Raw genomic sequence first — 27,035 nt, forward strand, 5'->3', positions numbered from 1 at the left:
GTTTTACGACTGGCTGGAGTCAGCCAGAACTTCTATTCGCACAAAATTCAGTGTGCACTTTTTAAATGTACCGAAACAACATAGTAATAAATATTAACAACCTTATCGAACTAAATACATCATTCTATATACGAATCTACTCCTCTAGATAGGCAACAACGTCGCCAGCCTCAACAAAGTCCCCGCTTCGGTGAACAATCTTAACAACCTTTCCGCCACTAGGCGCATTAACAACCATCTCAGTCTTCATAGCCTCTACAACTATAATTCCGTCACCTTTCTTAACAACATCGCCAACCTTAACCAAATCTTTCCAGAAACGTCCAGCCACCTCACCATAAACGGGAACAGCATCATCCGAAATTTCCGTCGGATCATCCTCTCGTTCAGCCTCGGCAGCTTGAAGCTCGGCATTGGAAACCTGAATTAATTTTGCAATTTCCTCAGTACCTTCACGCTGTTTGCGGGCATACTCCAACAACTCCTCAGAATTCTGGTTCAACCACTTGCTGTACTCGCCGTAGTCGAAAACGCCATCCTCAATGTCAATCTTGAAGCGGCCGTGATTAACTTCGTCAGTGATCGCAGCGAGTTCCTCTTCGGAAACAGGGTAATACTCAACCCGATCGTAAATATCGAGCAACCAAGGTCTGTCTTGTTGTCCCAAAGTCAACTTATCCCAAATAGGGATCGTACGACCAACAAGCTGGTAACCACCAGGCGAATCCATCGTATATATACACATGTACATACCACCGATACCAACGGTTCCATTGGGAGTGAATGTACGCGACGGATTGTATTTGGTCCCGAGCAAGCGATGACGCGGATCCAAAGGAACAGCGCAAGGTGCACCCAAGAAGACATCACCCAGTCCGAGAACAAGGAATTTAGCATCGTACAAGATCTGGCGAATAATGTCGCGGTCTTCGAGATGATTGACTTGTTGCAAAAAGTCAACATTGTTGGGCAACCAGGGCGCAGAGTTACGGATAGTCTCGCGGTAGCGATCAACCGCTGCAAGAGTAGCCGAATCTTCGAAAGCAAGTGGCAAGCGAATTACACGCGACGGAACCTGCCAATTATCAGACAGGATAAACTCAGACTCGTAAGAAGTAAGAGTCTTGATTAATTCTGCCTGAGAAGTCTCGAGACCATTGTATTGGATCAAAACCGATCGAACACCAGGAGACATCTCGACGATTCCCTTAGTACTGCGCTGCCTGACCATCTCTGAAAGCTGATAGACACGGTACGAGAGACGGAGATCAAGAATGTTCTCACCGTACTCGACAAGGACGAAGCGGTCACCGGCCTGACGGTAAACAACCTTGGGATTGGTGGTAGTCTCTACTGCCTCAAAGAGGATAGGATTTTCGAGAGCTTCCTCCTTTGGTTTCTCAATGACGGTTCCGGTACCCTAAATTAATTCTCTTTAGCAAGTCTTGTCTTTATACTCTTAATTAAATTCTTCCAACTTACAGAAGCAGCATTCTTATCCTGAATCTTCTTGAGTTCAATAGCATCATCGAAGGTAATGAGCACAAACTTAATCAAATCACCAGGTTTAAGCTGTCCAACCTTCCACATCTCCGCCTCGGCAACAGTAACAGGGCAGACGAAGCCACCAAGAGAAGGTCCATCACAAGTCAAAATGACAGGCTCATCACCGGTAAAGTTAATAGCACCCAAGGCGTAGACACAGTCGTGAATATTTGACGGATGCAGACCTGCCTCACCACCATCAAGGCGAGCCCACTCGGGTTTAGGTCCAATCAAGCGAATACCAAAACGGTTGGAGTTGTAATGCACCTTCCATTCAGCGGCAAAGAACTCGTCGATAGCCTTGGAGGTGAAGAAATCAGGAGCACCATGAGGACCAGAAAGGACGCCGATATTCCAGACCTTGGGGTAGGAAGGAATAAGAGACTTTGCGGCAGCCTTGGGCTCGCCGATCGGAGCGGGTATAGTGCATGATTTAAGCGTAGGATCGCCGAGGAACAAGATATCACCAAACTTGAGAACACGGCCATTATAACCTCCCATGTTACCCAAAGCAAATGTCGAGCGTGATCCCAGGTACTCAGGAACGTCAAGACCACCACGGATACCAATGTAGGAACGAGCACCTGTGAGAATCTTTCCAATCACGAGACTCTGTCCCTTCTTGACCGAGACAGGCTCCCACATGGGAATTTCCTCGCCGTCAAGAGTAGGCTTCGTCGAACCACCGGTAAGAGCAATCACAGTGTCTGAGTGAAACTTAATCGAGGGACCAGTGAGTGTGCACTCAATTGCCGGAGCCTTCTCATGGTTACCAACGATCGAGTTGGCAATTCTGAAAGCATAGTCATCCATAGGTCCCGAAGGAGGAACACCAATCTTCCACAACTTGATACGTCCAGGGTAGTCCTGAACGGTGGTGTAAGAACCAGGAGCAAGTAACTCGATAGCGCTAGCATTGTATTTCCACGAATCAAGGAGACGAGTCGAGACGGCTCCAGCAGCAAACAGCTCCGACTTGGCGATTGATCTCAAATAATCAACGTTGGTAACAATTCCAGAAACGACAGTAGTCTCAAGAGCGTCAACAAGCTTTTTCAAAGCATCAGCACGGTCCTTTCCATGCACAATAATCTTCGCAAGCAGAGGATCAAAAGATGTAGAGACCTCAGTACCCTTAGCAACCCAAGTATCAACACGAATATCTTCCGGGAACTTGACCTCAAGAAGCTGACCAGGTGATGGCAAGAAATCCTTAACCGGATTTTCAGCATAAAGGCGGGCCTCCATCGAAGCACCAGTCAACTTCAACTTCGCAGGATCGAACGACGGAGCCATGTTGGCGGCAATCAAAAGCATCCACTCTACCAAGTCTAAACCGGTAGTCATCTCAGTGACAGGATGCTCAACTTGCAGACGAGTGTTGACCTCCAAAAAGTAAAACTCGTCGCGCTGCGCATCATAGATATACTCAACGGTACCAGCACACTTGTAGCTCATAGTACGCACCAGACTCTCAGCGGCCTCCTCCATCTTGATACGCGTAGCATCTGGCAAGTTGGGAGCAGGAGTCTCTTCGATAATCTTCTGGTTACGGCGTTGCAGCGAGCAGTCTCTCTCACCCAAAGCAATAGCCTGGCCAAATCCATCACCAAAAACCTGGACTTCAACATGTCGGGAATTTTCGACGTATCTTTCCAGGAACACACCAGAATCATTAAAATAGGATTGACCCATTCGACGAACGGTATCATAGGCCTTCAGAAGCTCTTCCTTGTTCTCGCATCTTTGAAGACCGATACCACCGCCGCCAGCAGTGCTCTTCAGCATGACAGGGTAGCCAATTCTATCACCTGCTTCAACTGCCTCCTCAACAGTATCAAGTAGGCCGGTACCAGGCACAAGCGGAACATTAGCCTTGAGAGCAATTTCGCGAGCAGAATGCTTCAACCCAAGAAGACGAATTGAATCTGCCGAAGGTCCAACAAAAACAATATTTTCCTTCTCGCAAGCTTCAGCGAAATCAGCGTTTTCGGACAAGAAACCATATCCGGGAATAATTGCCTGAGCACCAGTAGACTTTGCGGCAGTAATAATTTTGTCGATGCGCAGGTAAGTCTCGGCAGCAGAGTTACCCTCAAGCGAGACAGCATCATCAGCATTCAAAACATGTGGAGCGAAACGATCAGCCTCGGAGAAGACAGCCACAGATTTGATTCCCAACTTCTTCAAAGTTTTGACGATGCGAACTGCGATTTCGCCTCGATTGGCCACCAGAACGGTGTCGAAGGGCTTCTTGGCGGGAGGTGTAGCTTTCAACTCCTTAATGTATCCACGCCAGCCACCATATTTTGTGACGTCCTTTGCACCTTCAAAGCCAGATTCCTCGCAGACAAATCCCTTAACCCAATGACCATTTTCAAGCTCAACTGAACCGATAGCAAGAGGGGGAGGAACTTGAGCAATGAAAGCGCCAAAGTGCTCACTAGGAATGTTGTAAACTTCGAGTTCGATTTTTTCTCCGATAAGTGTCTCATGACCAGGTAAAATGCGACGGAGACCCGGCTTGGGAGGCGTTGTGTTGGAAAGATGGTATAGTCTGTAGTCAGGCGAAGTAGAGGTCTTGTAAGCTAGCGTGGCGTCAAGCTCACTCAACTGCCAATTCAGAGGTAAGCCAGACAAGTGGGCGCCAACGACGGCAAGTTCCATAAAGCCCTTGGTCTTCGGCACCTTGGGAATGCTGGGTATCATCACATCATCAATGCCGGCCTTGGTATAGAGCTGAGTGTTTGCAATACGACGTGCTGAGCCGCTCAAAAATCTCTCGGCAAGATTAAGCAGCGCGTAATCATTGAAAGTTCGTGAGATAAGAGTGACACCAAAAGGTAAACCATCGTCACGGAAACCGGCAGGAATGGCAAGAGCAGACATATCTGCAAAGTTGACGAAATTGGTGTAGGTTCCTTGGTAGGAGTTCACCAGAACCGGCTCAGCTTCGAGCTCTTCGAAAGTGGGGTTCAAAGGTGCGGTAGGAACAATGAAACCATCAAACTCACTAAACTGCTGCTCAATCGCACGCTCGAGATCCTTGCGAAGGTATTCGTAATTGAAGAGGTCAGTGGCAGTAAAGTTCTCGGCCTTCTTAACGATTCCAAGAACGACGGGGTGGATCGCATCAGGGTTAGTCTTGACAAGATCAGCAATGACGGAGTAGCGCTCTGCCACCCAGGGACCATCGTATAAGCAAGCAGCAAGCTTGTAAAGAACTGAAAAGTCCTGAGGGACAATTTCGATGCCAAGTTCGGCAAATTTATTGAGAGCAGCCTGGTATAAAAGCGGGTTCTTTTTCTCGTGATAGAATATAGGCTTGTCAGGCACAGCAAAGCGAGGCTTGGGACCAAACGAAGTGAGAAGATTCTTTGGCAATGGACGCGAGTAGGCGTCGGCTGCATCGTACTGAGCCGCAACGGAGAAAACGAGCTGGGCATCAGGGACGGTCATAGCGAAAACCGAGACGCAATCGAGAGTACGACATGCCGGGACGACACCGGAAGCAGAAAATGCACCACGGGTAGGCTTGAGGCCGATAACGTTGTTTAACATGGCGGGGACACGTCCCGAGCCAGCGGTGTCGGTGCCGAGCGAGAAGGGCACAATTCCACGTCCGACGACATTGCCGGATCCAGCAGAAGAGCCACCCGAGACATGCTTGTCGGAAAAAGCGGAGGGAGTCTTGCCGTAAGGAGAACGGGCACCGACCAAGCCAGTAGCAAACTGATCGAGATTGGTCTTTCCTACGACGATGGCACCGGCAGCCTTAAGGATGGAAACGATTGTTGAATCTTTCTCGGGATTGTAGAGATATGCTGGACATGCTGCGGTGGTGGGGAATGTAGCCGCGTCAATGTTATCCTTGGGAGCAAAAGGTACACCGAATAAAGGCAAATCCTGTCGAGTTGCAGGTTAGCAAATAAATAGGACTAGAGATAGGCGGCTGTGGGCGAGCGTTTCTGAGTCCCAGACTTGCAAATGAAAAAGTTGTACACTCTGAAAAAATTATGTACAGTACTGGTACAGCAAAATTGAGACCCAGAACAGCTTTAGTAGTTTATCCAAAGTCAATTGTCAGATACAATTGTGAATAAGCTGAGAAGCAAGAATTGGAAGTCGCAGCACATCGCGACAGACAGATCGATTATTGAAGGACACAAACCTTTGGATCTTTGCCAGACTTTGAAACAGCTTCGAACTCGGCAGTAACCTGCTCTGGAGTCGCGAATGTAATCCAGGCGGGATCTGACTTATCGAAAGTGGAAACGAGGTCCACGAGACGCTTTGTGGCCACCTCTGGAGACGAAGCAATTTGAGCGTCACGCCACTGTGAGATGGTCCAGCCGATAGTAGAAACGGCCATTGCTGCTCGACAAATCCTACACTAGATCTATGACAAGAGAATGAGGAAGAGAAGGGACAAGAGGAGCAAGGAAGAAAAGACTTTTGAAATGGAGATTTTACGTCGGTGGCCGGCGCGCGCAGGCGCGCGCGATAAGGTAGGGTCGACCCGAGAAAACCCTACCCGGAAGACTCACCACGGGTCACTCCGCGTCGGACATCTGCGGCAAGTCAAGACTCTGTAAACAAATATAATAGAATGATGAGGATAGTGGTTTATTGTGTCAGTGATTGGGTGGAATAGTTATAGAGGCTTACAGGAGTAGACGGGCTAAGTATAAGTGAAGTCTACAGCCAGTTGCATACATGACAATCATACTGTTCTGCAATACTCCGCCCAAAGACAGCAGCTGCCAGTTTAAGTTGGTGGTGGCTTGAAAGAGCCCGACTCACGGCGATGATGATGATGACGATGTTGACAGATAACTCTCTCAAGCTTTTCTGTTGCTGCTAAACTCCGACATATCCCGAGTCATTCTGAGTTTGGGAGATAGCAGTCGCTGATTAGACAGATTTTAGAGTTGACGCCGCGGGTGGGCGACGGGGCCCACCCGAGCCAGAGAAAGGTGCGAGCAAATCCCATTATTTTAAATCAAGAGCCGAAGAAACGAAGATACGGACCAAGAACAGGAAGCAACGGGACCTGTCGCTAGTTAGGGCAATCAGTAAACACTCGCAGATATGCGAGCACTTCGGCGCCATGAATCTGCCGCGATAATCATCTCGCAAGTGTTCTTTATTGCCGTAGTTTGAACAGTCAACAGACATTATGCTCATTATGAAATTCCGTAGTAAGCTATATTGTAGCAGCTTGTGGAGAAGTGTTCTGCTCTGTGTGGGTACTCTTCATAATCCGAGATTAGTATGCTCTTCTAACAAACTAATTTTGCAAATCCTTTTCGATATATCATACACACTATACTGTATATTCAGTCATATATATAACAAATTCTCGTTTCTCTTCTCACGTGGATTGATATCCCACCCCGACGCGATTGTGCGGCTTGCTATTGTCTAGATCTGAAAGTATATCTCCACTCTCCCTTTCTTTCAGCGTATTTCCCATTCTCACCACCATCAGTACTGTGCTCGACTCTCAGTTATGAAATTGATATAACTTTTTGATGCCACAGACGCCTCCACCTTTTGACCAGCCCTCTCGCAGGCGTCGCGCTTGCGACTTTTGTTTCTCTCGCAAAATCAGGTGTCTGCTCGACAACTCACAACCTTCATCAGATTCGAAGAAGATATGTATTGCTTGCAAGGCTGGAAATCGCACTTGCGTATTTTCAATTCAAGCGCGAAAATTTTTGACTCGCAATGAATTCACGAAATTTGTCAGTAAGCCTACACCTCCACAAGCTCGCTGTCCAGACAACAGCCGAGCATCTCAACACTCATCATCCACTCAAGCAAACGGATTTCGATTTACGCGAGGCCTGGGCGCCTCTTCTTTTCCTCATTCCTTCAGTGAGGATGTTGTTCAGAAAAATATCATTCCATTCAATATTGCCGTTGCCTTCTTTTCTCACTTCAAAAAGGAAATGCTTCCTAATTTCCCTTTTATTGTCTTCCCAACCACCTTTACGTGTGCAGATTTACGTCAAAGCAAACCTTCATTATTTTTGGCAATTATGTCGGCAGCGTCTTCATCTTCTACCGCTCCAGGTATTTCTTCTGAGGAGCGAAAGAAACTCGAGTGCGTACTACATCGCGAAGTGGCTGCTGAAATCTCATACAGAGTGTCTTTCAAAGGCGACAAAGATTTAGAGCTTGTGCAAGCTCTTCTTGTCGCTAGCTCTTGGCCTGCCTGCTCTGACACTCCCAGAGATTCCAGAATCAGTACTTGGATTGCTCATGCATCATTTATGGTTGTCGATCTTGGTCTTCATATACCAAGACATGTAATAAACGAATCGGAAACTCCTCTTACACGAAAAAGAATGGACTCAGCCACAGACGCAAATGCCGACCGGCATATCCTTAAACTGTCTGCATTTCAGAAGTTCGATAGTGCCCTTCAACAAATAAACTCTATGCCTGATTGCGACGACGGCGTGCAATCAAACAGTCACAATGTGCCGACACCTGATATCTGGGAAGCTGCAAGACTATTGCGCACTGACAGTCTAGAGAGCCGAAGAGCACTTGTGGGGTGCTATATTGCATCTATAGGCTCCAATGCTATCATTGGCCGTTCTCGACTAGTCTCCTACACTTATGTTATGACTGACTTTATCAACTTAGTACGAGCTTCGTACACTCAGCCTATTCCGGGAATAGCTCCAACCGATACTGTCTTAGCAGACTGGCTTGAACTGAGTCACATTGAAGATGAGTTTTGCTCTTCATTCAAACTCGACGGAGCGATTGATGACAACTCAGTTATCGGGTCGTTCCTGATGGATGGAGCATCTCATGGTGAGCTGTTTGTAGAACCTGTAATTGAAATCTTTTTACATCGCCTGCATGACTGGCGAAGCAACTTACGATTCTTGCCAAACTATAACGGTTAGTGAACTTCGTTTAAATGACGCAACATGCATATTTTCTAACTCGATTTCTGTTCATTAGAGATGACGGAAATCGAATACTATTCCAATCTTGTCTATTTGATTCGGCCAGTATTACCACGGATGTCAATGATGCGGCTAGACGAAGAACCGGAATTCGTCTCGCAGCCTTTATCAGTATCTCTCGGGACATTGAGCGTTAAGCTAATTCAATCCGCTCATACCGCCCTGGATAGAATTGTATCAATACGCATAGAATGTGCCGGAAACGTTCGATTTTGGCGGTTTATGCATCCTCTTTTTCTTTTAATCACTCTGGCTCGTATGCATTGGACGTTAATGTTTCATCAACGAGCACTTAGTGAAGGTAAAGCGAAGTCGTCGATATCTCATAAAGGCGAGACTGTGACGGCTGCGATGGTGGATCTACCGAAATATTTGGATATCACAGTAAGATTTTACTCTGATTTGGAAAGCCACTATGGAAAATACTCATATATGGGACGAGTTGGTATACTGATAGGAGAATTAAAAAAGTGGTTTGTGGTCGAGAGTGAGAAATTTATGGCAAAGTCAGCTTATGTACGACAACAAAAAGATACAGAAGCTGAAGTTGAAGTACAATTTCAAAGAAAACGGCCCCGGTCTCCAAGAATTTTTAATGATGAAGTTCTTTCTTCTCAGATTCCACTTCTTGATCCCCCTTTACCGACTTTACCTCTGTCTCGAGCCGCTGCAAATGCTTATTCGGTACGCAGAGAGCAGGTCGATACAGCTGTACCTTCACAGGATGACACAAATACGCCAATGTCATCGTTAGCATGTCTGGATAATCAAGAGGAAGATAAGGCTTTGATCCTTGCTTTGGGATGGGATTCGGATTGACCTATCTGGCATAGATGTCAATCACCCATATACTTGAAAAAATATAAAGTTACGGATGTGTGATAATTAATATTGGTTATATTAACAAGACACAGCAAAAGATTAAGCTAGTGATAATCTCAGCTCTCAAAATTGTCAGCTCATTTATGAGCTGCAAAACTTCTAGACGAAAATGACTAATCCCCAAAACAACTTTCAGCGCCAAAACGTAGCATATCAGAGATCATCAGTTCCTCACATTATCATATATACTTTCTGGGAAGGTAATACAATTGTTTGGACTACTCCGAAGACTTGCCGGTCCTCCAAATTGGTCGATGACTGTCTTAACAACCGATTTTCCGGATTCTAGTGGACGGTCACCGCTAGATTCCCACCACATAGCACCTCCAAGACTCTTTTGCATGATATACTTTGCCTTGAGACCGGCGACGGCTGGTGTATCATATGAGATCAAAGTTCTCGTATCGGGATTGTAGGTATAAGAGGCAATATTATGCTGATCAACGGTAGCGACATCAGGAAGAGCCTTGTAATCAAAAACCCCGTGCTCCCAAGATCCTGCTCCTCCGTCACCGTTGAATGAGTCCCCTAGCCCGCTGGTATTTCCAAATACACGTCCATATAAAGGCATTCCAAGTACGAGCTTTTGTGAAGATACTCCTTGTTGAATGTAATAGTCAATAGCGGTATCAGCAGATACTTGACCGCCGTAGATATTAGCCTGATGACCCGTCACAGTCGACCATCCTGGTCCAGAAAAATCATAGGCCATGAGGTTCCAAAAGTCAAGATACGCGTCCATCTGCGAAATTTTGAGGTTGATCATATTCTCCATTCCGCAGGGGGCAGCAATAGTCAAATAAAAATTCGGCTTCGTGCCAGTTTTTTTGAGAATATCCTCAGCATAACGGTTCAATCCAGCACGCATCTCCTTTAATAATGATACATACTGATCGGCTTGATCTGAGTTCTTAGGGTACTCCCAGTCAATATCAACACCATCTAAACCAAGATCTGCTACTAGTTTGACAGCCGAGGACACGAACGTGGCGCGTTTAGCAGGACTTTGCGCTACAGGCGCAAAATCAGGCGAATAAGTCCAGCCTCCAATTGACAGCATTATGTTTAACTGACGGTGTTTCTTCTTAAGTAAATTCAGCTGTTTGAAATTTCCATATATATTCTTGCCAGTGTCGTTCCATGAATCGCCGTCATAGTGCTTTTCTATATCGGACCAGGTGTCTGACAACAGCACTTCACCAGTGTCAGGATTTATCTTGATGAAAGCATATAAAATATGTGTCAAGTAATCTGTCGGAAGATCCGGAACAAAATGGTTACGAGCATAAATCGCCCAGCTAAAAAACTGGTTGTCAGTAGCTGTCTGTTTCAAGGGAGGTCAAGCTACGCACTTGCAATAGTAGATTACTGATTTCATGGTTGGAAGACAGGCTGTCGCTATATTTTGATAGCTGTATCAGTAGAAAGTAGAATCGCCTATTAAAGGAAAAAATCTGGTATTTATGATGGTCTCAACCTGCTGCGTATCATTCGTCCACTTCGCGTACGGGAGTGCATGAGTCAGGAGAACCTTTGGGAGCTAAGTACTCAGCCCCGCGCATATCGTGTTACGCACGATGACGCTTTGCCAGTTTATTCTTCGTTTCTGTAGATACGGTACTTGTCTTAAGGTGTGACAATACTGTACTCAATTCTTAAACAGTATATCCCATGACTGTACTAGTCTCTTGCGAGCGAATGCCTACAGAACGCATACAGAATACATCGGAACAGACGGATATCACCTGTGTAGATAACACATCGCTTTACCATGCAAAAGACACAGGAAATATATAATATCAGTTTTTTAATAGGTTACGAATCTATTCAATTTAATTCAGTTTACAGCTTGTGTAGCTCAACTTCTGCTATAATTGTCGCCTTCTGATCTACTACAGTACGTACCTGAATTTTGACTGTTGCCCATCCGGTTAGGGTATTAATTTTAATTCCGGATCGTCGCACAATCAAAATGGCTAATTACACCCACTACACGACTCATCATCTTCAGCAAGAAACTTCTTCAATATGCTGCATTTCCATATGAATCTAACAATAGGAGTAATATGAAATATTAATTTCAAAGCACCGCGCATGAGTTATGTACTAGAGTGAATTAGGGAGATATGGCGGTGCAAAGAAAAGAAAAAAAAAAAGATAATCACGTTTTACCCAGTCCATCCCATTTGCTTTAAACAAAAACAACAACTTTTTTTGTCTTCCCCTTCACAAATATAATATCTATACCGTTCGTTAATATACATTAGAGACGTCATGTGTTTTACTGCTTCGCTCGCTCCTTCTTCTGAAAATCGGCAATCAGCTGTTTCTGCAACTGCGGCGATGCCTGAGCATAGTGCTTGAATTCGAGGGTGAACTCTCCCTTGCCCTGCGTGTTTGCACGCAGTAAAGTGGCAAATCCAAACATCTCATTCAGCGAACACTCTGCATGCAAAGTGAACTCATCAGTACCGATATCAGTATCGGTAATCAGCGCGTTCTTCTTGTTCATCAAACCAATGATACTACCCTGGAACTCAATAGGAGCAGTAATAGCAACATCCATAATAGGCTCAAGAACAACTGGATTGGCCTTCATGAACGACTCACGGAAACCATAGTATCCAGCAGTTCTGAAAGCAAGTTCTGAGGAATCGACTAAATGGGTTTGACCGTCATTGACAATCATATGAGCACCAAGCACTTTGTGGCCAATAAGAGGTCCCTTCTCGCAGGCCTCTTGGAATCCCTACATAAAGAGATTAGCAACGACATCTAAGAATAATAATAAAACTAAAGCCCACATACCTTGTCAACAGCAGCCAAAAATTTCTCAGAAATCTTACCACCAACGACATTGGACTCAAATATATTCTGATCCTTAGACGGCTTCAAGTCTCCGACAATCTTTGCAAACTGTCCAGCACCACCAGTTTGTCTCTTGTGAGTGTAATTCAATGGAGCAGCTGTCAGCAGAGACTCGCGGTAGGCAACTTGTGGTTGTCCGGTGATACATTCAACATTATATTCACGCTTTATACGCTCTACATAAATTTCCAAGTGAAGTTCACCCATTCCAGATATAATTGTCTCTTTACTTTCGGAATCAAATTTGACAGTGAAAGTTGGATCCTCTTTTTGGAAACGATTCATCGCCTTGGAAAAGTTGCCGTTATCACGAGATTTGGGAGCAATAGACAGCGAAATAACAGGTTCAGGTACAAACATAGACGACAAAGCAACACTGACTTGACCATCGGTAAAAGTATCGCCAGAGGAGCACTCAACGCCGAAAGTAGCACAGATTTCACCAGCATTGACTTCCGACACGTCCTCCATCTCATCAGAGTGCATACGTGCCAGACGAGCGAGTTTGGTCTTCTTACCGGTACGAGTGTTGACAATAGTCATACCTTTCTTGATGACACCCTGGTAGACACGAACATATGTAAGTTGGCCAAATCTGCCTTCTTCAAGCTTGAATGCGAGGCCAACAAATGGAAGATTGCTATAGGGAGGTAAGCTGACAGGAGCTTCGTTTTTCGTGAGATCCAAACCGACGTTTTCAACTTCCGAAGGGTTGGGCAAGTAATCACAGACAGCATCAAGAACAGGCTGCACGGAGCGATTAGCCAACGCCGAACCCATCAAGACAGGGGTAAACTTCAAAGCAATAGTAGCACGACGAATGGCATCAATCATCTGCTGAGCGGTAGGAATCTCTTCGTTCAAGTAAATCTCGGCGATCTCGTCATCGACGTCGGCAAGAGTCTCAATAAGAACAGCGCGCTTTTCCTCAATAATATCCTTGAGTTCTTCAGGAATAGGTTTCTCTACAATGTTCTCGCCACGAGCCCCCTCGTTGTAAAGAGCCTTCATGTTGACAATATCGACAACTCCCTCTAGGTTATTCTCCATTCCAATGGGAACCTGAAGAGCAGCAGCAGGCATCTTAAGTTTGGTATTGACTTGCTCAATTGCCTTCCACGGATTGGCTCCCATACGATCCATCTTGTTAATAAATGTAATACGCGGAACATTGTAACGACGCATTTGTCTGTCGACAGTGATAGTTTGACTCTGCACGCCAGAGACAGCGCAGACGACGAGCACCGCGCCATCCAACACACGCAAAGCGCGCTCAACCTCGATAGTGAAATCAATGTGTCCAGGAGTGTCAATCAAATTGAAATGGTACTTTTTCAGTTCACCATTCTCCACCTTGTCCCAGTCGCAGTAGGTAGCCGCAGATTGGATAGTGATACCTTTCTCGCGCTCGAGATCCATAGAGTCCATCTTTGCACCGACATTATCCTTGCCGCGAACTTCGTGAATAGCTTTAATACGACCAGTGTAATAAAGCACACGCTCCGTGAACGTCGTCTTGCCAGAGTCAATGTGTGCGGAAATACCGATATTGCGCATATACTTCAATCTCGCCGCATCCTCGGAAGAAAGTCCAGCCTTGATAGACTCCAACGACTGCAATGGCTCGGCCTCTTCCTCAGCTTCAGCAGTCGCTTCGGAAGAAGAGTAACGAGCAAAATGGAGCTGGAGCGGGATGCTGGGCTTCAGCGAGACGTGAGCATTGATTGTGCAAGCTGCTGAACGCCCCAGCGCCCGCCGGGCCGCAGGTAACAGCGCACGCAGTGACCCACTCATTATATTATATCTAATACCCCTATTTCAAGTTCTCCAGAATCTTTCAACGCCGGGAATTAAAGTAATAGAATGGGTGATGGGAGGGTGAAGGAGAAATGACTTTGGAACTGGCTCTGGAATTACAAGTCTCGCAAAAAATTATCGGGACTTTGCGCGACCGGGTGGCCAGATTAAGGTTTGGAGACCCACCAACCAGACTCTGCTAGTTTCGAATTCAGGGGGATTATGTAATTTATGAGAAACATAAAAGTATCTTCTGTCGAGCTCAATATTTATGCACACAAAGCTTTACCGTTACTCGATACAAAATGCCCAAATGCAGTCAGGAAATCAAGAATACAAATAAAATAAACCATAGATCAGTACTTTTCTAATTCCTCCCCCAAATAAGTGTACACACCTAGTATAACAGATAAAATACAGATTCCTCTTATTTCAGCGATTGAATAAATGAATCCAGATTGTACTCCTCCTCATATTCACGCTCGTCCCATAATTCTGTAAGACCATGGACCGCACTACGGTCGCCCTTTTTTATGATTTGTCCTTGCTCATCAACAACGTCTTCCTCACCCTGGTCGGCGCTGACCTCAGATATCTGCGGATTTGCAGCTGCAGCGCCTTCTTTGCCCACATCGAACAAGTCTAGAAGCTGATCTGTATCCATAGTCGAAAGACCCGAATTCTGTTGATTAACAATCGTGTTTGCAATATTCATCTTGAAGCGTTGCAAACCCATGATTTTCTCTTCGACAGTGTTGCGAGTAATTAGACGATATACGTTGACAACCTTTTTCTGTCCTATACGATGCGCCCGATCCATAGCTTGCAAATCTTTCATAGGATTCCAATCATGCTCAACAAAAATAACAGTATCGGCTCCCGTCAAATTAAGTCCGAGGCCGCCAACATGCGTCGTCAGGAGCAAAACGTCAATTGAAGGATCGGCATTGAATGTTTGTACAACATCTTGCCGTTTGCGAGCCTCAGTACTTCCATCCAGACGCATGTAAGAAACGCTCGGTAATAGCTTTTTGAGCACGTCGTTTTCAACAATATCAAGCATCTCTTTAAGCTGGCAAAAGATAAGCACTCGGTGCTGTGAAATGACAGCTCCGCCACTCAAATCATCTTGCTGACTGGCAGCGCTCGACGAGCTAGTAGCCACTTCAGAGCCAATACCGCAATCAAGCAACAACGCATGTAAAGCCATAAGTTTGGGCGCAAAAGAAATATCTCGAATACTTTTTTTATCACGAGCAAGCTGCTGAGTGATCTTTGTGTACTGCGGATGCTTTGCATTCAAAACTAACGACGGATGATCGCAGAGTTTGCGCATATACTGCAAGGCCTGGAAAATATGCTGCTTGTTTTCCTTCCCACCAGTCTTGACTTCATCCTCAACCTCATCCTTCTGTTTCTTTGCAAAGTCCTCGTACAGTTGCTTCTGCAGATCGGAAAGCTCACAGTAGTAATCTTGGATAATTTTGGGAGGCAAGTCGGCAAGCACATCTTCCTTAAGACGACGCAACAAAAACGGAAGCACTTGCTTGTGAAGAGCTTCAAGAGCTAATGCACCGGCTTCTTGCTCCTTTGACGAGCTCTTGCTGTTTCTGCTTTGCCCAATTGGCTTTGCAAACCGATCATTGAACACTTTCTCTGTACCAAGAAATCCGGGCATCAAAAAGTCAAACAGTGACCAAAGCTCGAGAACGTTGTTCTGAATAGGAGTTCCCGACAAGATTAGTCTGTGATCAGCAGCTATACGCTTGACCGATTTGGTGAGCTTCGAGCTGGCGTTCTTAATAATATGCCCTTCGTCCAGAACGCAGTAGTTCCAACTCTGCGCAGAAACGATATCAACATCATTTCGACAAATGTCGTAAGATGTCACAACGATATCTGCATCCATAAACTGATCTGCAATCTTCGCTCGCTGAGAAGGATTACCAACATACACAAGAACTTTCAAAAAAGGTGCATAATTATTGAGCTCATGCTCCCAGTGTCCGGTCAGCGTAGGCGGACATACAATCAGAGACGGTAGCCTCCTGGTTTCTACGCTCTGCGTTTCCGCATGCTCTTTCGCACGGAGATGATGATCACTAGCAACAATGCAAATCGTTTGCAAAGTCTTGCCGAGTCCCATATCATCGCAGAGAATGCCGTGTAAATGATACTTATTAAGAAATGCTAGCCAGTTGACACCTTCTTGCTGGTACTTGCGTAAATCAGCTTTGATAGCAACTGGAAGTGCAAATGGCTCAACCTTGGTAGGATCAAGCATCTGTGAGATGAATTTACGCTCGCGATCACGGCCTTCAAGTAAAGACTGTGAGAGTCCAGGAGGATCAGGGATTCCAGCCTATGCAATTTCATGTCAGTTAGAAAAAAATCGCAGATCAGAGTTATCACAGCACTTACCTCCAATGGAACTAGCTTTATCAATTGCGCAAACGTAGTCGTGGCCAACAAACGAATATCATTGTCCGAATCACTCATACGACCCAAGATCGGCACCACCAAAAACACAACATACGGCAAAATCTCATGCTCCATAACCTGTACCAGGTGATACACGCATTCTACTGCGCCTTGTCTGCATCGCATATCAAGTCCATTGTTGAACATCGGAAGAACATGTTCAACCAGATAGGTCATTCCTTTTACCTTCATCACACTGCATATAGCAGCTAAAGATTTCGCTGCCGCATAACGCAGTACAGAAAACGATGATCTCAAGGCTGTTCCAATGAGCTGATAATAATCAACTAGCACATCCAACAAATCAGTATGAATTCTAGGGACAAGTGCCCGTATAATCGACATTCCATCCACAATTTCCTGTCCCACAGTTGATTCTGGAGAAGTTATGCTCTCAGGCAATGGTTCTCGCAGAGCAATAAGAGGATTAATCATACACTCCCTTAGCTTTGGTACTTTGGTAAACAGTTGAGCGCCAAACATATCGGCGAGATTTTCAAGTGTAGTCTTTGCGCCTCTGCGTTTAGTTCTTGCTTTTCTAATCTCGCGCTGATATAGAATAACATCTTTAGGATCACGCCGATCTTCCTCTTTATGAAGCGACAAAATCACAGTATCCAATTTTTCATGGTGATGAAATTCAGGCACTTCAGAAGTGTCAACACACAAGAAGGCGCAAAGATTCTTAATCATTTTGTCAGAAGCTCCCGCCTTACCCGCAATCGAGCAGCGATCGACAAGAATAGCCACTGCATTGGCTGCACGTTTCTGCATATCAAAATTCTCCTCTTCCTTTACTGAATCCATAAGGCTTCGAATAACAGGATTCAGTTTCTTAGGTACAGTTGACAAAAAGGCGATGTAAGCTCCGGCAACACTGGCATTAACGCGAATATTGCGCAGCTCGATAGCCTGTTTGGTGTCGTCGATGGAATTTTGAAGACTATCCTGTGCCACCTTGAGCGGTTCCATGATTGCAAATCTGTACGATGCCTGTATACTCTTTTTGAGCTTTTCCATTTCAGTAGTAATGGCTTTCTCGGCATCTGTGAGAGAAAATGCATCAGGGCCAGCATCGGCCTCGCCTTTGACGACAACAGCAAGTCTAGGCAACTTATGCGACGATAATCGACCGGTATCGGAAAACACATTTAGCAAAGCTTGTGTCTGTGAACGAACAACCTTGAGAAAAGGCGCCATATCACGATATATATGATCGGTACTTGGTGCATTTAAAATATCAAACAGCTGATTAGTGAATAATGCTCTAAACTCCGATTGTTCCGTGCCCACATGCGATCCATATTCTTCAAAAACCATAGCTACCACTATTCGTGACATGGAGAAAGTAGGCGGATCACTTGCTGAACCCAAATGCTGTATCAATATATCTTTGAACGTCATAATCTGGCTGCTAGGCCACAAACTCATGGCATATCCCATAGCTTTAGCACCCGCTATCTTCATTCGCATCATAGTCTCGAATCCAACAAGCTCGACATCGCCAAGGAAAATAGGACTGTCGATATTATGCGACGATACCGGCTCCACCTCCCGATTCTTTTCAGAACGACGACGACGTTTAGCAGGCCGTTGAGCCTGAGCCGCTTCTTCGTTTGTCGCGCTGCCATTTAGCGGCTGCGCAGTCACGTTCTGAGATGCGAGAGAAGAAAAAGTAACGCCAGAAGGACGCAGGAAGAGCGATGTATCCATGGCGTAAGTGTTGCGATTGATACCGATGGGAGTTAATAACAGAGTAAACAGTGGATAGACGTGAGAGCTAAAAGTTTCGGCAAATTTAGTCTCGCCTTGCTTGGACAGACGTTTTGCCAAAGCCATAAACACATCCAACGACAGATCTAAGACAGACTATAAAATAGAAGTTAACATAAAAGGAAGCACTAGCAAAAATGGATAATGACATACCACATTCTGCTCAACCAGCAGATTTTGAAAAATTAGCCGCAAAGCTTTTCCATCAACCCAATCATTCGATTCAGCCTGATTATCCTCGATATTCAAAAACGTCATAAGAGCTCTCAGTACTGCTCTTCTAACACTGGTAATCGAATGTCGAAGGAATGGATATAGTCTAGGAACAAGCATGGAAAATGACATTAGAGGATTGCTTTGCGCATTAGCTTTCATTTGTTCCAAAACTTGAGGAAATGAACAAAGCTTGGCCAGCAAATCCATAACGCTGCCTGTTGAAGCACTGAGATCGTCCTTGAGATGAGCGAGACATTCCCACACTACCTCGATTAGTCGATCAACCGACCGTGGTCGCAGACTCACAAATTCTGAAGCAATGGGTACTAGCGTTGCAGCACTTACTGCTCGTACGTCATCATCTTGTTCGTCAAGGCCATGCAGGACACACTCGACAACACCATCTAGTAGGCCCGCCTTGCCGTCGCCATCAAAAAGCATATCTTTCCGGACAGCTACTAAATATCGCAGTCCAAGCATTCCACCATGGCATGCCTCCCAAATGGGGAAAGAAAGATCGAACTTTGTTTGCATCACCAAATCGTATAGTGTACTGTATGTCTTGAGCACGATGTCTTTGGACAAATGTAGTAGTAATGCTCCCAATGTCTGTCCAACTGATTCTCGAATCGGAGCAACTACCTGATCAGAAACGTAATCGCCAAACCGATCCAAAGCAAACACACAGCAAATACGACACGCAAGATCTTCCAGCCATGCACGATTCAGTCGGTCATTCTCTTGTTGAGATTTGCCTACGATCCTCCCGGCACCAGCACCGTGTACGCGAATAATCTCTCGCAAGCCACCAGCAGCGCCATGTCGAGTTTCCCAGCTCTCGTCAAATAGATCTACCATGAGAATTTCAGCGATACCTTCAAACGGCCAAACTTGACTAGATGCTTGAATGCCAGCTGATGGATTTGGCTGCACTTTATGTTCCACTACAACGCGATCTGACTGTGCCTGCGGCGTAATGGAGAAGTAGTCTTGCGCTAATAAACGTCAGTATTCGTTAGATTCGAGTAAATAGATGAAACAAACCTTGCTCTGACTGTTGAGCCGCAGGAGTACCACTAGTAGAAAGTTTTCGAGATGCCGTACTTAATGAAAGATCAACGTTTCGTAATCTGGAAGAATTAGTATCTGAAGAAGAATATTTTGAGACAATTGAAAAACTGACTTGTTACTTTGATTTTTGGACTCGGCTCTAGCTTTCCGTTTAGCCATAGCACGAACTCTAGAACTCAATCCGCCATCATCAGCAGGAGATTGAGCTGCTACTTCAGATGGTGTTCTTAATGGATTCACGCCCCCAGGCGTCTTTGGAGTTTGTAAAGCAAAATCAGAAGCCGTCACAATATCCTCCATATATTCGCCTCCTAAGCCTAACTTCGCAGTGACGTTTCTCTTTTGTATGCTAAGCCTCTCAGCAGGGTCAAGATCTGCCCAGTTAATGTCGTATTCATGACCTCCACTTCCTAACAAAGTTTTCCCTTTTTTAAGAACGACCCCAATATCAACGGTAGCGAACGAGAGTAGATCATCTTCAGGACTTGACATGGGTGACTCTTCGCCAGACGACATTGTCTTGAGTTTAATCGATGGACGTTTGAATTCGTCCTCAATGCCCGCTTCTTCCTTCTTGACAATGGATGCGGATGACTCTGTCTTAATATAGAGATCATTTTCGGTCTTTATATTTTCTTTCGAATAATCATGGTCGTTAGCATCTATCTCTTCTTTGACAATTGCAATATTGACCGCATTTGGATCCCATTTCGCCGTATTATCCGCAATTCCTCCTATAGCTCTTGCAGCTGCGACGCGCGTATCCCATTTAGGCGAACGAAGGTAAGGAAACACTCGGCCGAGCAAGTTGAAGAGATCATCCGGATGTGATTTCTGGACATCTGCAATTTGATCAGCGGCAGTATTTCGTACAAGTTGAGTCGAACCGGTATCTAGGAGTGACACCAGACGATCGAGTCTGTGAGTGATGTATCGTTAGAGCCAGCGCAACACGGCAGAGAAGCAGTGTGTGGATAAGACTCACCTCGACATGATGGGGTTGCAATATAGACTTGACAGCTCAGGACCGTAGCCCTTCAAACGCTAGAAACATACGCTACCGCGGTCAGCAGATAAATAAGTAGCACGGTAGTCGAAGATGTATAGAGAAGTACTCCTGCTGCCAGCTAAACTGCGTTGTATGGCAGGAAAATATGTAAACTCTAACTCGGCGCGGAGTCACGTGTAGATTTACAGCGTTTCGAGGGCCGATTGTGGCGGGCTGCGCGCGTGTTTATATAGCGCGATGTCTGCTGGCGCTCTTCCGTGTACCTGCATTGCCACCGCCCTCGGGAACACACTCACCTTGCGCTTCCTCCTTCACTCCGCTTTAGAGTTAGCGTGGTGCATAATCAACACATAACCCTAACCCGACTAACTCTCTTCTACTGAGTATGATACATTTGTATATTAGAGCCATCTAACTATATAAGCTTATATCTGCAAACCATTTCCCGAGAAAGTCTCGTCCTCTGTAGCCGGTGTGCCATTCAGACAAAAATCTGAAAAAAAAAGGAAAATTTACAAAAGCTACCAAAAATCAAACCAGTATTAAGATAAAAAAAAAATCAATAACAATTCAAACTCATCAGGCGTGTGTCTATTCGACAGTCACAGCCTTGGCCAAGTTACGCGGAAAATCGACATCGAATCCTTTCTTGACTGCAAGCCAGTAGCTCATAAGTTGTAATGGAATTACATTCAGCAGCCCTTGCAGGCAATCAACAGTAGCCGGAACCTCTAGAGTACGGTAAGTCTTGCTAAATTTTCCAAGAGAGGTCTCGTTCTTATTGCATATCAATATCGGGTTGCCGGACCGGGCAATGACCTGCTCAACAGAGCTCATAACCTTGGGAAACAACGAGTCGTGCGTAGCCAGAACGATAATTGGCAGGTCTTCATCAACAAGAGCCAGAACTCCGTGCTTCAGCTCACCGGCCAAAACACCCTCGGAGTGCATGTACGAGATCTCCTTGATCTTGAGTGCACCCTCGAGTGCAGTAGCATGCTGGTAGCCACGGCCGAGAAGCAGAAGAGACTTCTGATTGATAAGATCAGTCTCTGCCATTTCCTTGATACGACCATTCAGAGACAGAACCTCTTCAATCTGCTGAGAAATCTGGGAAAGTCCATCGATGATTGCATGGCGACGCGAGCGCATCGAAATGCGATCATCAGATAGCGAAAGAGCCATCATAGTGAGAGCGACATACTGCGAGGTATATGCCTTAGTAGACGCGACACCGATTTCAGGGCCAGCGTTAATATGGACACCGCAATCGGTTTGTCGCGATATACTAGAGCCAACACTGTTGACGATACCGACAGTCAAAGCTCCGCGCTCAATACAATACTGGAGGGCCAGCATCGTATCGGCAGTCTCTCCGGATTGTGACACGAACACACACGTGTCATCACGGAAGACAGGAGACTTGCGATCCAAAAAGTCGGATGCGAGTTCCACGGCAATGGGAATCTCAGTGAGCTCTTCAAAAATGGCACGGGTTGCCATGCAGGAGTGGTACGAAGTACCACAGGCTATCATTATAATTCGACGGCACCTTCTGATTGTGTTGAGGTAGGCAGACAAACCGCCAAGTGTGACAGTCTTCTTCTCAAAATCAATACGACCGCGCATCGTATTGACTACAGATTCTGGTTGCTCAAAAATTTCCTTTTGCATGAAGTGATCAAAGTTTCCCTTCATGATCTCGTTCAACTCCATTTCTAAGGTCTGGATGGAGCGGAAAGTAGGCTGTCCCTCCTCGCGTCGAACGCGGTGAATGTGCAGCTCGCCATCATAAATGTGAGCAATATCGTCATCCTCAAGGTAAAGAACCTTTTTGGTGTGCTCAACAACAGCTGAAGGGTCAGAGGCAAAGAAAAACTCTGCCGGCACTGGCATGCCATCTTCAGAGACAAATGCACGAGACTGAGAGCGACGCAAGTCAGAGCCAGCGACAGGGACACCAAGAAGATTACTAGACGCTGCAGATGAATCACCTGCATCAATCGTCATTTCGGTAAAATCAGGGAACTCGACATCAACAAAGTCAACCTTCAGCTTCTTTTCAGTCTTGACACCAATCAGAAGAGGCGAGCCCTTACGAGTTCCAATGACTTCGTTCGGATAATGCACAGACTTAAGCAAAAGGCCGTAAGCGCCTTGAAGCTCAACCAAAATAAGCTTGGCGAGTTCATTAAAATCTAAGTTGCGATGTTTGTTCATGTCGTAAACATATTTGCAGAGTTTGGCAATGCATTCAGTATCTGTCTCTGTCTCGAACACAAAGCCCTTCGAGGTCAAAAGAGCCTTGAGTTCACGATAGTTTGTGATAATACCGTTATGAACGATGACAAACTCGTTATCTGGATCCGACCTATGAGGGTGCGCATTGATCCGCGAAGGCTGACCATGTGTGGCCCAACGAGTGTGCGCAATACCAACGTGCGAGAGGAAAGTCTTTGTCGTGTCGAGTTCGGAGGCATCGATAAGTTTGCGAAGAGCAGAGACCTTGCCAACCTCCTTGAAAAGACGAACCTCGTTGTATTTGTCACCATCAATAGCGATACCGGCTGAGTCATAACCTCTGTACTCCAGGCGCTGCATGCCTACAACGATGTATGAGTTAATAGAACCAAAAGATACGAGATAACAATTCTTTTGGCCTACCGTCGAGCATGGTCGACAGAATCTCGCCACGATTCTTTTCGACGAGATAATTTACATATCCGAAAATTCCGCTGCATGAAAGATGAGGTTAGTTGAGCCAATACAGAATCTACGGCTGCAGAGCAAGCGACAGAGATAGAGGAAACGAACCACATTGCTTAGGATAGCCGTACACTTACGAATAAGTTATAAGTGCAATAACGTGGATAAGGAAAGAAAGGAGCCTGAAGGACGGCGACGGCGGGGATGTAAGAGCGCAGGAGAAAGCGGCAGGCTCTTTAATTGAGCTCGAATCAGTAAACATTCAGCCACATGCTCACGCGGGCGGCTGATGTTGTGGCTAATCTAGCTGCAGCTTGTCCAAAAACAGAAGCACGTCAACAACTATTAATAGGGCGCCGGCACACCTCCTAGCTGGCTCAGCCTTGCGCCGCGCGCTTTCGCCGACAGCCAAGCAGGAGCACGGAGCCGGGACTGGCTGTGTCGTGTTTGATGGACGTCTGCAACAGATACTGTGGGGAAGACAAAGTCCTCTGGTTAGAAAGCACATATCCGAGGATGGACTTGAGAAGCGAGAAGAGAGCAGCAGGTGAGCAGAGTAATTATAGTCTATACACATATTCACACCGAGGAGCAGAGGTGAAAAAAATACAAAAAAAAAACAAAGACAGCTCAAACCAGTTAGAAATACGGTCATTTATTATTCTATTTTGGCGTTCAACGGGCTTCTTCCCGACTCTAGCTCTATATATTTATATCCTCTATTATTAAATGTGCCGCAGCGTGCTTGTAGCCGCGTAGCTTCTTCTCTATAATCGTCCGTTCTCTTTCATAACCTAGTTGCTACATGTAAACAAAAATTTGAATAAAAATCATTATTGCCCTTTCTCTTTATCGTTATTATACGTGCTGGTCAGTCATCGGTACACGGCGCCAAAGAGGCTGGATTAATTGGCTCTAGAAGAAGACTCTTTCAGCCGCACTGAGACGCGAGCCCGAGGCGGTACTAAACACTGTGTCTTCGCCTTCCGCATTTTCTGTTTTTATATAACCCATAGCCATTTCTTTCTGCGCTTCTCCTCTCCAGAACAGACAGCTTTGAGCACTTTCTTTTTCTTTCGCTCTCTTGGCTGACACCCTATACTACTCGGCATCATGTGGTAAGTAGCAGTGTCCGTACATTTCTTGATCTCCCCTAATGTTCTTGTTTCTCTTCTAGCGGAATCTTTGGTTACGTCAACTATCTCGTCGAGCGCTCGCGTGAAGACATTCTCAATAATCTGCTTGCTGGTTTATCGCGACTTGAGTACCGTGGATACGACTCTGCTGGTCTCACCGTCGATGGAGACAAGCCTGGCGAGAGCTACGTCGCCCGTCAGGTAGGCAAGGTCGCTGAATTACGATCACTCATTAATGACTCTGGCTACGATCTTGATCGCAAATTCATGTCACACGTTGGTATTGCTCACAATAGATGGGCTACTCACGGTCAGCCCGCTGCTCGTAATGCTCATCCCCAGCGCTCTGATCCTGCTTCGGAGTTCCTCGTCGTCCACAACGGCATTATCACAAACTATGCCGCCGTCAAGTCCATCCTAGAGTCAAAGGGTTACGTCTTTGAAAGTGAAACAGATACTGAGTGTATTGCCAAGTTGCTCAAATATGTCTATGACTCCAACCATGGTCTCGATTTCAAAAAGCTCATCGAGCTCGTCCTCCGCGAACTCGAAGGCGCGTACGCTGTCCTCGTTAAGTCCGTTCACTACCCTGGCGAACTCATCGCCGCCCGCAAAGGTTCGCCTCTACTGATTGGTGTCAAGTCCGAGCGTAAGCTACGTGTTGACTTTGTCGACGTCGAATTCCCTGAATTTTCGGTCGGCGGTGACTCCACCGACAATTATGCTGGGCTCAGCGATGATGATAACGATGTCGATGACAGATATTTTCCCGGATCTGCCGGTGGAATGGGCGGTGCTCCATCTATCTCTTTGTCTAAACTATCTCTTGATCACCCTTCGCCAGCTGGATTATTGCGCAAGTCGGGCACTTTACTCGGAGACGGTGGTCTTTTCGTTCCTAGTGGTGGAATGTCTGACCTGCGACATTCTCAGTCGCGTGCTTTTATTTCGGATGATGGTATGCCAATCCCTACTGAGTTTTTCCTTGCATCTGATCTTCCCGCTATCATCGAGAAAACAAAGAAGGTCATCTTCCTTGAGGATGATGATATCGCCCATATTTACGATGGTGGCTTGCACATTCATCGTCTGCGCCACGAAGAGGGCCAGTCCAACATCCGATCAATCCAGAACATTGAGATGGAACTTGCTGAATTCAAGCGTGGAGGATATGACCATTTCATGCTGAAGGAGATTTACGAGCAACCCGAATCCATTGTCAACACTATGCGTGGTCGTCTCAATTTTGAGAATCACAGTGTCAAGTTGGGTGGTCTGTCGAATTATTTGACTACCATACGTAGATCGCGACGCATTGTGATGATTGCCTGCGGAACTTCCTATCATTCGTGTCTTGCTGCACGAGACCTGTTCGAGGAACTAACTGATATTCCGATCTCTGTTGAAGTTGCGTCATATTTTATCGATCGCAAACCTCCGTTGTTCCGCGACGATACCTGCATCTTTGTTTCTCAGTCCGGCGAGACTGCGGATACTCTGGTGGCATTGAAGTATTGTCTCGAGCGTGGTGCCATGTGTGTCGGTGTTGTCAATGTCGTCGGATCAAGTTTGTCTCGTCTGACAATGTGTGGCGTTCATATCAACGCTGGTCCAGAAATTGGTGTAGCATCTACCAAAGCTTTTACTTCGCAATATGTTGCTCTTGTCATGATGGCGCTACTATTTTCGGAAGACAGATTGTCGAAGTTACAGCGTCGGCAAGAAATCATTGAGGGACTTGGCACTCTGTCCGCGAAGCTGAGTGAGGTTCTCGAGCTTAACGACGTCATTGAGAAGACGGCTGAGTCGATGAAAGATAAAACTAAAATGCTAGTTCTGGGATCAGGATATCAGTATGCTACTGCTCTCGAAGGTGCGTTGAAGATCAAGGAGATTTCTTACATCCTAGCCGAGGGTATTCTCATGGGTGAACTCAAGCACGGCCCTCTTGCCCTTGTTGAGAAGGATTTGCCGATTATCATGATTGCTACCAAGGATAAGCTCTTTGATCTAGTTTCTAGCTCAGTCTCTCAAGTTACTTCCCGACTGGGAGAACCAGTTTTTATTACTTCCAAGAACGGACCCCGAATAGCAGAACATGCTAAATCAGTCGCAGACGGCAAGAATGATGCAGACGCAAAAGCAGACTATGTTAGATTTGAGGTGCCTGAGACAGTCGACTGTTTGCAGACTATCCTCAATATTCTTGTGCTTCAGATGCTCGGTTACTGGCTTGCTGTGAAGAAGGGCTATGATCCTGATTTTCCCCGAAATTTGGCAAAGGCTGTTACCACCCGTTAATTCGGTTGATTTTTTTGTTTGCTTCTATTGAGCTGTTTATATTGTTTGGAAAGCATAATTGTAATCATTGGATAGTTGTCTTCCTGCCGCCTGAGTGCGGCTAACTATGTTGAGGTTTATGAGCACTTGAGCGGCTCTACGTATTGTATTATAAATAACCGCCTAAAGATGGATGATATTTATATTGTTTTAGACTATAAGTTATGCAAGAATTAAATTATCAAAATTCAGTAATATTTCGTAGCAACACAAAACCTGACG

At 45.7% G+C, this 27,035-nt stretch overlaps 7 protein-coding genes across 7 annotated transcripts; 2 read left to right on the top strand and 5 right to left on the bottom strand.

Moving 5' to 3' along the window:
• Window positions 1-69: 69 nt before the first annotated feature.
• V2V93DRAFT_371758 (uncharacterized protein) lies at window positions 70-6,059 on the bottom strand. Its single transcript, XM_066910590.1, has 3 exons — window positions 5,717-6,059; window positions 1,483-5,451; window positions 70-1,420 (listed from the first exon to the last, which is right to left on the bottom strand). The coding sequence occupies exons 1-3, from the start codon at window positions 5,915-5,917 to the stop codon at window positions 137-139; spliced, it is 5,454 nt and encodes a 1,817-aa protein (XP_066764982.1). The 5' UTR covers window positions 5,918-6,059; the 3' UTR covers window positions 70-136.
• A 1,020-nt stretch (window positions 6,060-7,079) lies between these two features.
• Window positions 7,080-9,433, top strand: V2V93DRAFT_398412 (uncharacterized protein; the record flags this gene model as incomplete). The annotated part of the gene is made up of 2 exons (XM_066912550.1): window positions 7,080-8,466; window positions 8,530-9,433. The coding sequence occupies 2 exons, from the start codon at window positions 7,080-7,082 to the stop codon at window positions 9,351-9,353; spliced, it is 2,211 nt and encodes a 736-aa protein (XP_066764983.1). The 3' UTR covers window positions 9,354-9,433.
• On the bottom strand, window positions 9,415-11,071 carry V2V93DRAFT_387123 (glycoside hydrolase superfamily). The gene is made up of 2 exons (XM_066912287.1): window positions 10,769-11,071; window positions 9,415-10,714 (listed from the first exon to the last, which is right to left on the bottom strand). Exons 1-2 carry the CDS (start codon window positions 10,792-10,794, stop codon window positions 9,580-9,582), a joined length of 1,161 nt encoding a protein of 386 aa, XP_066764984.1. The 5' UTR covers window positions 10,795-11,071; the 3' UTR covers window positions 9,415-9,579.
• Window positions 11,072-11,315: 244 nt separating this feature from the next.
• On the bottom strand, window positions 11,316-14,260 carry V2V93DRAFT_336737 (P-loop containing nucleoside triphosphate hydrolase protein). The gene is made up of 2 exons (XM_066907734.1): window positions 12,225-14,260; window positions 11,316-12,165 (listed from the first exon to the last, which is right to left on the bottom strand). Exons 1-2 carry the CDS (start codon window positions 14,076-14,078, stop codon window positions 11,698-11,700), a joined length of 2,322 nt encoding a protein of 773 aa, XP_066764985.1. The 5' UTR covers window positions 14,079-14,260; the 3' UTR covers window positions 11,316-11,697.
• Window positions 14,261-14,508: 248 nt separating this feature from the next.
• On the bottom strand, window positions 14,509-20,615 carry V2V93DRAFT_398418 (uncharacterized protein; the record flags this gene model as incomplete). The annotated part of the gene is made up of 6 exons (XM_066912551.1): window positions 14,509-16,443; window positions 16,503-18,431; window positions 18,489-19,546; window positions 19,596-19,681; window positions 19,735-20,541; window positions 20,608-20,615. 6 exons carry the CDS (start codon window positions 20,613-20,615, stop codon window positions 14,509-14,511), a joined length of 5,823 nt encoding a protein of 1,940 aa, XP_066764986.1.
• A 392-nt stretch (window positions 20,616-21,007) lies between these two features.
• V2V93DRAFT_371767 (uncharacterized protein) lies at window positions 21,008-23,924 on the bottom strand. Its single transcript, XM_066910591.1, has 3 exons — window positions 23,446-23,924; window positions 23,296-23,366; window positions 21,008-23,234 (listed from the first exon to the last, which is right to left on the bottom strand). The coding sequence occupies exons 1-3, from the start codon at window positions 23,448-23,450 to the stop codon at window positions 21,223-21,225; spliced, it is 2,088 nt and encodes a 695-aa protein (XP_066764987.1). The 5' UTR covers window positions 23,451-23,924; the 3' UTR covers window positions 21,008-21,222.
• Window positions 23,925-24,351: 427 nt separating this feature from the next.
• Window positions 24,352-27,008, top strand: V2V93DRAFT_371771 (uncharacterized protein). The gene is made up of 2 exons (XM_066910592.1): window positions 24,352-24,455; window positions 24,515-27,008. The coding sequence occupies exons 1-2, from the start codon at window positions 24,451-24,453 to the stop codon at window positions 26,772-26,774; spliced, it is 2,265 nt and encodes a 754-aa protein (XP_066764988.1). The 5' UTR covers window positions 24,352-24,450; the 3' UTR covers window positions 26,775-27,008.
• The last annotated feature ends 27 nt before the right edge of the window (window positions 27,009-27,035 follow it).

The sequence above is a fragment of the Kockiozyma suomiensis genome, assembly GCF_038497685.1.
Source record: "Kockiozyma suomiensis strain NRRL Y-17356 unplaced genomic scaffold V2V93scaffold_9, whole genome shotgun sequence".
NCBI lineage: Eukaryota > Fungi > Ascomycota > Lipomycetes > Lipomycetales > Lipomycetaceae > Kockiozyma > Kockiozyma suomiensis.